Consider the following 12,625-nt stretch of genomic DNA (forward strand, 5'->3'; position numbering starts at 1 on the left):
CTAATGATTCTGGCTGTGTTGTTGAATGATTAGGAGTAGCTTTTACATGGTAGTTCTGAAAAAATAATTTTAACTAATTGATTTTTTTAACTCAGATCTAACTCTTGTCTAACTTGTTTACCTAGAGTACCATAATTGTGATGAGTAAACATACGTGTCAGTCTCTAAAGTGTATGGATACTGTTCTATTAGTTATGGTGCTGGGCTTCTGTTCAGTCAATAATATAAAATAAAAATATTTTAATTTATACCAAGTCGATTTGTATCTAATTAGACAAAATTTTACTTCCACTTTTCCCCTTTATCGTGTACATGTATATATCTTTTCCTCTTTTAGTCACACAAAGTAACATACTGTCATATACTTTGTATATTACCTAAAATGTCTCTTGCCAAATTCTCAGCATACTATTTCTTTCCCAGAAGTCCTGATGTTGTAGATTACTTCACCCGACACAACTGCAGTTTTTACTCTGATCTACATCTATGTATTTCTCTCATCCCTGGTAACCACCATTTTGTTGTTGTTGTTGTTGTTGTTATTTTTGGTTTTTCGAGACAGGGTTTCTCTGTATAGCTTTGGAGACTGTCCTGGAACTAGCTCTGTAGACCAGGCTGGCCTCAAACTCACAGATATCCACCTGCTTCTGTCTCCCAAGTGCTGGGATTAAAGGTATGCGCCACCACTGCCTGGCTGCTATACAGGTCTTATGTTTAGGTGTTTATCCATTTTGAGTTTTTAAATATTTTAAATAAAAGGGCATGGGTGTTTTGTCTTGTGTCTGTCTGTGCACCACCATATGCATGCAATGTTCATGGAGGCCAGAAGAGAGCATTGGATCCCCTGGGACTGGGGTTACAAATGGTTGTGAGCCACCATGTGAGTACTGGCAATTGAACCCAGGCTGGCCTCGAACTCACAGAGATCCACTTGCCTCTGCCTCCCGCGTGCTGGGATTAAAGGCGTGCGCCACCAACACCCAGCTCCTCCCAGTAACTTTTAACTGACTTGTTAACCGTTCATATGTGTTAATAATTAACAAGAGTGTGAGCCACCCTGTTAAGCAGTATTGTGAACAAATATTTGACAGAGAATATTCCTGATTGATGCCTTACTGAATATACTAAAGTATCTAATACTTCATTTCTTGAAGAGAGGACAGCACAGAGCATCTTTTCAACCTCCAGCCACCAGTGACTATGCTGTAGAAGATGGACTACTGCAAGAAGTCTTAACTCCACAGCAAAAGTCACAACTGACCCAGACTAGCTCACCTTTACCCCATGTTCACCACAAACCACATGTGGCAACTCAGCATGTAAATCATAGCTCCAGGGAGTAAAATACCACATTCTGAAGACTTAGTACAAAAAAAAATACTTTTATTACATTTGATTTTAAATATTTGGGTCTGAAGTACATTTATGTTTTTAAAACTATTTTAATGTAACCACTAAAACCTTAAAAATTAAGTAACGTTCACATCCCATGGAAGGTGTCTGCCCCACTGGCTTCCTTCCCTCCTTAAAAAGCTTGTGTTCACTTTCCATCCTTTCCTTTTGCTTCCGTGTCTGCAGCTAAGACCTCTTGGCGTGTACCTATTGGTTTGGTGGCCTGAGCAATACGAGCAGAAAACCAGTCTTCAGGGACCTGCAGGCACTCTATCAGCCCAGTCTCACAATGTCAAGGTGAGCTAGTGTGACAGTGTCATGAACTCCCTTCTCTCTTTAGTACTTAACGCTTTGAGAGCACAGATGACATTCTCTTCCTGCAACTATGTGAGGACAGTAGCACCATGATGCCATTTTAGTGTTAGCATTTATTTTAAAAATACACAAAATATAATTTTTTTTTACATCAAATCATCGAAGAGTTGATAACCTCGCTTACACACTGTTCCACACTTACCTGGTTCAGTTTGCACCTTTATTCGAACATTAGGAGAAGATGGAGGAGTTTGATCTAATGTTTTGCTATGGTTGTGTAAACAGTTGAGACCACTATAGAAAGTAGGCTGTTGTAAAAGGTAAAGTGGCCTCAGAAACCCAACAGTAAAATAATTCAATTTGGTTTAGTAAAATTGGCAGAAGTCTTAGCAGAGATACTCTAAGACTAATTATTGGCTTCTAGGCATTTTAAATATTAAAAACCTTAAGGTTCTCTTCATCGTGTAAACATAATTTTAACTTTGTTGGCATTCATTTAAAAAAGGAAAATACTAAACCATGATTTTCATAATCCTGCCCATGTCAGTATACACTCTCTTTATTATGAGAATGAAACCAAATAAGCAAAATACATCAGGGATTTCAAATTGTACTGTAAAGAAGGCCCGGTTGGTCTCTGCTGGGAGCGATCTCACTTACGCTGACCCTGCCACTGGCCGAGTATGAGCCCCTCTGTCCTCTGGGCCAGGCAGTGCCGCAGATCCTCTTGCTCTGTCTTGAGGCAAGTTGAGACTACTTCTGGCTCTGCCATCCTTCCCTGGGCTTGGATTCGTTGAGTTAGTGGTTTGCTACTATTGTCAAGATTGTACTGTTCCCTTAAGGTACCACATGCCACCATAGCTTACACAACAGTCCTAGAAATTAAGGACAGATTTTATCAGGAATGATAGCTGTTACCATCACAATTTGGTTTACAATGAATGGATAAAATACATAAATTACAAATAGTACACCAAAAACTACCTAAGTATGCTGCTAGAGTAGCTGCTTGGTCCCTAAAGGATTTTAACCCCATTCCTGGGAAATATTTTAAGAGGTATTATAAAATAGATTTGCTGTATAAACAGGCAACATAAACACTTTCCAAGCTGACCAAGTATAAAAGGGAATTAATAAGGCATATCACCTACATGACTAAGATAATAGGGAACATGTCAGTGGCTTTCTGTGCTCAATTCTACAAATGTACCACAGTTGCATTCAAAATATTTTCACATTAAACAATAGTACTCATTTTAAATTAAAAATGGATTGTACTTTAAGTTGTACAAGTGGTACAAGATTCATCAGAGGCAGGATTCTAGTTTAAGCCTGTCTTTTACTAGATGAAGATGATACATACCTCCCCACAACCACCCCAACACAAACTCTACTGTGTGAAAAGATTCACTCACTCGCCAATATACCAATGCTAGTCACTACCAGACTGAGGGCCATCAGACTGGTGAGGGCTGGGGAAAGAGCTGCCCTGATTTACTATGAATGGAGCAGGAATAAAGGTACCAGTTCTTTCCACATTACATGAGCATCCTTAAAAAGACAGGTTAGAGTCAAAACTTAGATGCTCTGGGTGGGGTCATGTGCACAATGAACAACATACCTTTAGCACTTTATCCACCTCCTGTTTGCTTAGCTCTTCTCCACATTCCTGAGTCAGCCGAGACTGTATCATGTTCCGACGTACTCGGTAATTTTTGGAAAATATTTCAAGCAAAACCTGTCGATGCTTTAATAGAAAAAGGAAAAAAAAAAAAGTGTTAGTATAAGAAATAGTATCCAAATGTGAACTATACAAAATGATGGCCCTAACCCCACCTTGCAGTGTCTGGCAAGTCTGCATGCTCATCACTGCTCCAGATTGCAGTCTGGACATACAGAAATTAAGGAAGCAGAAAAAAAAAAAAAAAAAAAAAAAAAAAACCCAGTTTAAACTGGTTGGGGGAAAGACATTCTAATTGGTTCAAAGTCTTGACAAACACTGAATCCAGGAAACTGAAAATGCATTATATCCCTAAAGAAAAATTAAATAGCATGGAGGATAAATGAGATCCTCCCTGAAGTATAAAGTTTTAAATGAAAAAATACTGCCAATGTGGTGACTCACACCTATAATCCCTGCTAAGGAAGGAGGAGCAATATGAGTTCAAGGCCAGCTTGGGCTAGAGTAAAAAACTCTTGTCTCAAAAAATAAGACAGCATCAAGTATATTTAATATCTCAAATTTCTATAAGGAAAAAATAAGGTAAAGGAATTTATCAGCCTATAGGATTCTCTAAAAACCCAACTGTCTTGCATAAAGAATTCAGAAAGCATAGATGTTCCACTAATACACAGAATAAATAATATAAAACTTTCCAGTTTGCAGTGAAGGGAAGAACATGGCTTATAGACCTCACAAGAAGAATGAAGGAATGCACTCCAGCATGAGCACACCAGGTCCTGTGCCTTAGGACAATGGGGACTAAAACAGCTACAGCTGTAGCCATTGCCTCTGAGGACAAGTGGGTTCGGCAGAAGTGAAGTTAGCTTCCCCATAAAGATTTTTGGTCTTGAGTTTTATTTTGATTTTAAATTGACTTACTACTTTATGTCCTTAGTTATTCAAGAAGCTTAAGTAGAGAAGCCTGAAGCTACCTTTCCTGGGCAAGAGCACAGGGTCATTTCAGGAGTCCTGGTGGAAGCTAAGACCCACACCCACTCTTGCTCTCAGCCTTCCTGTCCCCTCTGCAGGTAAAAGGGAAGGAGACTTCAGCAGGGTCTACTCCTTGTCTTAGCCTAACTGATACTTCTGCTTTAAAAAAAAAAAAAAAAGGGCCGGAGAGATGGCTCGGTTAAAAGCACTGCTGGTTTTCCAGAGGACCTGGATTCAATCCCCAGCCACCTACATGGCAGTTTGTAACAGTCTGTAACTCCAGTTCCAGGGGATCTGATATTAAACACCAATGTACATACAGTTAAATTATTTTTAAAAACAAAACAAAACCAACAAAAAACAACCTTGGAGTCCAGGCAAATTAATGATTTAAAAGCATCCCAGAACTGCATGACACAAACACAAGAGACCTGGTACCCTCTTGTGGCTAACCAAAACAACCTGATTCCTGCTGTCAGAGGCCACTGAGAACTGACTCCGGACCTGGTTTGCAGGCCTTCCTCACTTGTCTATTCCCATGGAAGCTCTGCAGAAACTTCATATAATGAGGCCACTATACTCTGGAAACCAGTTATCTTTCCAAAGGTGATTCTGTTTTGATACAGCAGACTCCCCTGCCTCCCCCCAACCCCCACCAAATTCAGGTTCAAACCACTGGTACAATCTGCCTGCCTTGGGAGGTGTGGAGTGACTGGAGAACTTGTGGTGTCCATATATACTCCATTGCCCAGTTCCTAAAGGCCTCAAACTTCCAGAACTCCCACTCTTTAGAAAGATGACAAAAACCAACAACAAAAAAAGGCACCTCACCTGGTCACTCATGTCTCCAGACTCCCAGAGGGCAAATACCTTCTGCTCATCCGGAGAAGCAGCAGTCTGTGGGGGAAACTGGCCCAAGCATGAGTTGGTCATTTTTCTGTCTCATAAACCCACTGCCCTGGCCACTTTACCTAGCCTGCAGCCCAGTACTAAGAAAGTGTGGTACACCTAGTTCCTCCCTCTCAGTGGTGCTGGTGAAAGGACTCAGATACCTGTAAACAACAGGGGTCTGGGATGGCATTAGTGGAATGCTGCCCTGGGTGTCCCCCTGGGCTTATGCTCTGAAGCCCCCTTTCCCTATCTCTCCTTAGGGCTTCTGTGCAGCTGTTTCCCACAAGAACAGCATAAGAAGTGTTGCTCCAGCCAGACCTTGCCAGACTCCCAAGCCTTTCATGCCATTAGCTTTGGGGTCAACCACAAGAGGATGACACAACCCCTGGTACCTGGAAAGGAGGTCAGGGAAGAGACCAACATTGTGGGCTCCAGTCTGTCCTCTGCCTGACAGGGGACTTGATGTGACCTCACCTGATCATGGGAAACCGAGCAGCACTGAGGTGTCACCCTGCCCATTTGCCAAAAGGAAAAGCAAGTTCAGAGCCATTCACTCACTATCTACAGTCACTCAGTTCACACATTAAACCTGAGTCTGGAAGCTTACTTGCTCTCCCTAAGCCTCATCTCCTTTGTATGAAAAAAACAGAAGGCAAAATGACTCAGGCCTTTTTGTCTTGAGCATGCTATGAATGTGGTCCCTGAGTCAAAGTGCTCCAGATAGGGCTCTCGGTGTCCTCTAGATGCCAGCACTTCCGAGAGGAAGGAGACAGAGTAGCTTCTGGGGTGGGCAGGGAAGAGCACATCCACAGCGGATTCCTCACCCTCGGTCCCCGACAACCCAGGCAACCTCCCTCCCGTACACAGAAAAGTAGGCCTGCAGATCTCAGAAAGGAGGCTCCGCTGGTATACAGAGGTAAGGGCCTTGGACTGAGCAACATCCTAGGCCACAAGTGCATATGAGCTTGGTGCTACACATGGCATACTCCCTTCTACTTAAGAGCCAGCACAGCTGCCCCCACCTTCCAATTTCCCCCATTTGCTTCCCAGACTGGACAAAGCCTAGGAAAGAGTCTTAACAGCTTCTCTCAGGCCATCGCCAGGTACTTCTTTCCCAAAAAAAGGCAACAGTCTCCTGCTGCCACTGTGGAGCCTATTCCATGGGCAGGAAAGAACTGCAGTAGAAGTGGCTCGTTCCACCATCAGCATGCTTAGTGCCAGAAATGTGAAGAGGCCAGAGCATATGGTCAACTGGCCTGAAAGTCAGGGAAGTCACCAAGCCCCAAGCTGTGGGGACATGCTCAGCTGAACTCTGTGAAAGCAGAACAGATAGAGCCTCCACACTAAGGTTCAAATTCTACCTGTACCAAACGTGTCCTAGGAACTAATTATCAACCAGGTACAGGACTTATATTTACTGAGGCCTTGGTAGATTAGTCAGGGCTCTTAGCTATCTCTTTCCTATGGTAGAAAAACCAACACACCCACCAGATGAGGACAGGGAGTCCCGAGGGCTCACAAAGCCATCTGATGAGCATAACATACACCCTATCCGAATGCAGCCAGCTGGGGCTGTTGCCAAGGCACACAGGTGTCTTCCCATGTGTCTTGATTTCTAAGAAGGTACATGTAGACGGCCCAGCTGCCCTTCTAAAGGGCTGTGAGTGACTATCTGTCTTTCCTGGCAGGCACAGGCTTTACTTACAGGCACCAGTATCTGCTTGCAGCCAGCGGCCAGCACCGTATCCTGTAGCATGCGGTCAGAGATGCCGCTGAAGAGTGTGTGGCCCGGGGGCAGGCCTGCCAGGTGCAAGTTAAAGAGGCGCTTGAGTTCGCTCAGCGTGAGCACAAACTGTCTCTGAAAAGTGGCTTCCACGAACGCCTTCAGTTCCTGGGCCACCGGGTTGCTGGCACAGCCTGGTATTGGGTGCCCATTTAGGCTATCCCCACCCACTGCCCGCCCAGCAGGCAGCCCGTTGGCCAACTTGGTGCTGAGGCAGCTACTGGGTGCAGTGTCCATGGGCTCCTCCTCCTCAGCCTCCAGCTCTTCCCCATCTGCTTCCTCCTCACTCAGAGGTTCTTCCTTAATCTGCACACTGGGAAGGACTGTAGCTGCCCGCATCTGTTCCTTCCGTCGCTGCAGCTCTCGCTCCAGGAAGGCATGGTTCTGCTGGGCCTTGGTTTTGGCTGTTTGGACCCGCTGTTCCCCAGAGACCAGCCCAGCAGGCCCTGTGTGGAGAGACAGTACGGTTCAGAAGAGCACAGGTCCCAGGCAAACAAACTCATGGAAACAGAGGCCAAGCATGGGGCACAAAGACAGCTCCTAAAGCAAGGAATCAAGTGCTGTCTTCCACCTTCCTTGATGAGGTGGAACTCTGCTACCTAATACTGAAGAAGGTGTCAAACTGGGCACACCAGAATTAGAGCCCTGTTGAATACCTGCTAGCAGCTCCTGTCACACCACCTGCTGAGACAACAGGTCTCACAATCCACTCTGCCCCAAGGACACAGCCCCTCTTGGGGTGGAGGCTGGCCTGCTAGACAAGCATTAGACTAACGGTGAGGGGAGGGGTGGAGGTAGAAGGGAGGACAGCACAGCCCTTCTTTGGGCCTGATCCCTGAAAAGGGCCCCTTTTGGGTCAGGGAGCCTACCCAGCCTGAAGCCACACACCTGATTGTCCATCCGGCTTCTTTGGCATGGTTTCTTTTACGAGATTATAGACTTTTTCTAATCTGAAAAAAAGAACAAACCCTTTAAACTCTAACCTATACATTGTACTGCCTGCTTCGCCATAGCAACAAGCCCCCAAGTCCAGGATACTGGGTCACCAAAACACTATGCACACAGGCCTTCTCTCCAAGCTCTCCAATTGCACACATGCTCCTAGCAACCATCCCATCTTTCTTGCTAGGCTATGTGCCTCTCTCCTCTCTAGCCCCTCAACACAGCAGCTCTGACAAGCAGAGAGTGTGGCTGCCACCAGCCCTGTACTGGGAGGACTTTATGAAGTAGTCACTTATGAAATCCATCTTTGTGGAAAGCAGCGTAGAAGTGCACACAGCCCTGTCCCAAGTGTCCCTCACTGCCCAGATCCAGGCCAACTGCGCTGTTTCCAGGAGGCAGGTCCAGGGCCGCCTACTACACCTTTCATGCTACCCCACAAGCTCTTACTTAGCCTGGATGCCCGACCACAGCATGTGCTGCCGCTGGACCACATCTGGATGCTTCTTGATAAACTCCAGGTCGTAAGGCAGTAAGAACTCCCAGCCTTTGTTGATCCTCACTACAGCCATGTGCTCCAGAAAGTCCTTCACATCTTCAGCGCAAAGCTGAAGGGGAGGAGAGTGTAAGGCATCACCAGCCCCAAGCATCCCCCTGTAGCAAGCCCTGGGGGCTAGGGTCATGAAGAGCACCACTTACTTTGGTCACTGCTGCCACCTCCTTCCTCACCACCCACCGGCTCTGTGTGAACTTCCACATCTGAAGAAGAAAATCATGTTCTAGGAGGCAACAACAGGCCTGAAAGAGGTCTGGACAAGGGTGTAGAGGAGGCCCAGAGCTTGGGCAGAAGGCCAACAAATAGGGTTCCTACCCTGCTCTTCTTAATATGTGCCTTGGGGAGCCTCTTTGCCATACCCAGTTTCAGCCTTTACAGATATGTTCTGTCCTTCAGGATGTCTGGGTCACCCCATCCCACCCAAAACAAAGTGTTCAATGGACAAGGCCTTGCTCACCTGGTTCACTATTGCATCCACAGGGCCCCCTAAGAGTGTCATGAGGACTCAGCAACAAGGTGCTGCCCCATGCATGGCAACATTCCACTGTGGCAGCTGCTGACAGTTGGCATGGCTTCCCATAGCTCAGGCTCCCTCCAACTCTGCCTCATCAGCTGTCTTGTCCCTGATCTACTTCACAGGAGTCTTAAGAGAGCCAAGAGGAAAGGATGACTGCTTGTCATCTATAGTGGCATGTCTTACACAGGCCTAGCAGGCTCCCACACAGTGGTATGTGCCCACCAAAAGCAAAGGGCACCTGTGCATGAGTGAATGATGCCAGGTGGGAGCAGCATTTTCATATCCCAGATCAAACATACTGCTGACCCCCTTCAACACTAATTTCCCCCAAAAGCCAAGACTATCTAATCAGAAGAGCCAGCACAGCTGTCTTCAAACTAAGGGCTGGTTCCTTTCATCACAAGCCTGTGCATGAGCACAAGGGTCATCGTGGATAGACCTAAGCAGCCACATTCAGCAGTTCGCAGTGTAAATGCCAAGGTTCAGGGGGCAGTACAGACTCCAGAGACATGAGCTTGAGACCTTGGGAGGGACTTAAGCTTTGGATATAAACAGGGCAGAGAGGAAAGAGGGATGAGCTAGCTCAGAAGTCACAAACTCCAGACATGTAATAAGGAAGAAGTGCCAGTCTATGGTAAAAAGGGAACTACTGGGCCCATCCAAAGTAGGTGTTGGGCTGGGCTATGGATCCAATGCCGCCAGTCAATCATTCATGGCAACTGAAAACCTAATTTATTGCAAAATCCTGATTTAAGTCTTTAACCAATGCGAGCTTTGTAATGTACCACTCAACCACATGAGTACCATCCATGGGATAAGCAGAGCCGTCTGGAATGACAACAGGGTGTTATCAGCCCAGAATGCCCCAAGGAGAATGGATTACCAGTGGAACCCCACATGGTGGCCTGCTCATAGTGACATTCCTTGAAGGAGCTCACCACCTGCTCTGGATTCCATCCCTCTACCTCCAGCCCTGTGGCCAGAGCCTAGATACTTACAACAAAGTCTCGGCCCCTGCAGAGCACTTCCGCTGGCATACCACTGTGAGGGCTGGAAGAATCCTTGGGATAAAGGATGTCACTGACAAATCAAGCAGAGATAGCTGGTCAGTCCCTGTCTATAGGTCTATCACCACCACATCCAACTTTGGAAGCCAGCACTCACAGTCCAGTTCAGGTCACATCCTTTTGCAGGCAGGCAACAGGTTTGAATCTGCAGCCCTCCTCCCAGGCCCAGGAATACATGTGGGAAAAAGCAACCCTCCCAACTCACCATACCACATACTGGCCCAAATCCAAGGAGTTAGGGGCTCACAAACACATAAGCTTGGGACCTCACAGAGCCCAGGACTCTAGAAAAGGCCCAGAACCCACTGGTTAAATGTTTGTGGCTTTAAGAGAAACTAGTGCTGAAGCAAGCTGCAAGGCCTTCCCTGCCTGCCTAAAGAGATATGCGTTAGCTGTCCAAAAAGACCTGCCTGCCCTGGAGCATGAGAAAATAGATTGTATCCAGGGCCCCGAGGCACACAAGGCAGTCCCTACAACATCACTCTCACCCTACCTCCAGCCATAGCCCCAGGCCAGCTTTTATGGCTCTCCTGCTGGAGGCCTGCCCCTCATACATACCAGTCCTGAGTAACTCAAGCACCAAGGTTAAGCTCCATGAGCATAGACCCGGCACAGGGTTCTTGGCTGTCACACAGAGGAAGAACCCACTGTGAAAGCAGGCACACATGTTGTGAACCCTATGCTCTGAGGATAGAGACAGACACTGGATGGTGTGGTACGCAGCACACAACACACGAAGAAGCCATGTTTGAATCAAAGTGAGTTTTTAAAAATCTCAGACACAAAGACAGACCTGCCTGGAAGGATCATAACCCCCACACAGTGGCCTCAACAACTGAGAGAAGGCTTTTACAGGAGCCCAAGCTGAGGAGACAGGCCATACTAGGATGCCCAAGGACACAGCAGGGCAGGCAGAAGCCAGGCTGACTCAGAGCTCATATTCAAAACCACGGCCTCTCGGCCTCTCTTGGTCAGTGTCTTCAGATATGTATGTGATTTGACAGCCAATCCTGGCTTCTAGTTGTTTAGTCTAAATACAAATAGTACTCACCCTCACATTTAACAAGCAATGTGCCATGATAAAACTCTTCCATAAACAAAACTGGGCAATCCAACAGCAAGGTCTATTTACCAGTGAAGGGTACCACCATGTGGCAGTAAGAGGAATTCACTTTACCATCAGGTTGGCAATCAAGTGATGATGAGGTTAATGCAAAGAGAATGTTTTGAATTTTAGAGCTATTCACATTTTATATTATTCACTTCCCACTACACTATGTTCAAAGAGTGAGCCTTTGTTAATGTATTACTACAATAGCATTTCATTCTAACTAAAGTAGGCAGTACCAGGATTGGCTTGGCATGTTCCACACATGGCAATGAGAGCTAGGATCTTAAGGGATAAAAGGACAGACTACTCCCTCAGAACTGACTGTCTGATGGAAGAATCAGAGGAGAAAAGAAGCTACTGAAAACACTGAACCACAAAGTCATGACCTGTGAACCCCAACAGGCAATGTACAAAGAAAACCACACTTGGACACTTCTTAATGCAACAGTGGAAAGCCCAAACAAAGAAATGCTTCAAAGCAACCAGAGGAAAAGCAAGATTACCATCGAAGAACAAGAATTAGGCTGGCAGGCAACTTTTCAATAACAACTACCATCAGAACACAGTGACGTCAGACTGGGAAGATGGCTCATAGGATAAAGCACTTGCTGCAAAAGCATGTGGACCAGAATTTAGGTCCTTAGATCACATATGAAAAGCTAGGCAGGAAGCCAAAAAGACAGCTCAGCAGTTAAGAGTATGCACTGTTCAGCAGAGGACCTGAGTTTGTTTCCCAGTACCCACATCAGGTGGCTGCTGTACAACCACTGTAACTCCCAACTCCAGAGAGATCCGACTCTTCTGGCCTCCAAAGGCCCCTGAGCTCACCTACAACTACCCACATTCATACACATAAAACTAACAAGGATGAGGAAAGTCCAGGTTCAGCAAGAGGTACTGCCTCAATAAAGAAAGTGGAGAGCAATTGAGAAAGACACTTGACATCAACATTGGGCCTATACCCATATATGAACACATTCATGTATATATGCCACATACACAGAGAATCATACCAATGCATGAGGGGAGAATAATCACCAACTTAAAAACAGAGGAACGCTATTACTTGATGATCTGCATTAAACACTAGAGCATTCTTTAGGCAGACCGAAGTTATCCCAGATGGGAACTCAGGTATACACACAGGAGTGAAAATACAATACAAAAGGCAGACATGTGAGTAAACCTAAGAACACTGGATAAAGTCTAATGGGCCTGAAAATATAGACAGAATTAAAATATACACATGGGAGGTAAATAATTAAAATATTCTAAGGTTTTGAACTGTCTCAGAAGAGAGTAAAGACAATGTGTAGCTGTGCTGTCAGCTGCATGCCCAAACTGTAGGGAATCAATTAAGAGTCAAGAGACTAAATTAGTTTAAGAAAATAGTATTAAAAA

At 45.6% G+C, this 12,625-nt stretch overlaps 1 protein-coding gene across 4 annotated transcripts in view; it reads right to left on the reverse strand.

The window, feature by feature from the left end:
* Nucleotides 1-1,800: 1,800 nt before the first annotated feature.
* The window catches only part of Polr3e (RNA polymerase III subunit E), a 28,282-nt gene continuing 17,457 nt past the window's right edge, over nt 1,801-12,625 (reverse strand). For all 4 annotated transcript variants that reach the window (XM_027410235.2, XM_027410234.2, XM_035442249.1 and 1 more), the window contains 8 exons: nt 10,045-10,126; nt 8,673-8,732; nt 8,424-8,581; nt 7,923-7,984; nt 6,957-7,480; nt 5,192-5,269; nt 3,329-3,454; nt 1,801-2,582 (listed from right to left, as the gene is read on the reverse strand). In XM_027410235.2, coding sequence (XP_027266036.1) covers nt 2,526-2,582; nt 3,329-3,454; nt 5,192-5,269; nt 6,957-7,480; nt 7,923-7,984; nt 8,424-8,581; nt 8,673-8,732; nt 10,045-10,126 — 1,147 coding nt within the window. In that variant the 3' untranslated portion in view covers nt 1,801-2,525. The remainder of the gene's footprint in view (nt 2,583-3,328; nt 3,455-5,191; nt 5,270-6,956; nt 7,481-7,922; nt 7,985-8,423; nt 8,582-8,672; nt 8,733-10,044; nt 10,127-12,625) is intronic.

This window comes from Cricetulus griseus, chromosome 3 (assembly GCF_003668045.3).
Source record: "Cricetulus griseus strain 17A/GY chromosome 3, alternate assembly CriGri-PICRH-1.0, whole genome shotgun sequence".
NCBI classification, from domain to species: Eukaryota; Metazoa; Chordata; class Mammalia; order Rodentia; family Cricetidae; genus Cricetulus; species Cricetulus griseus.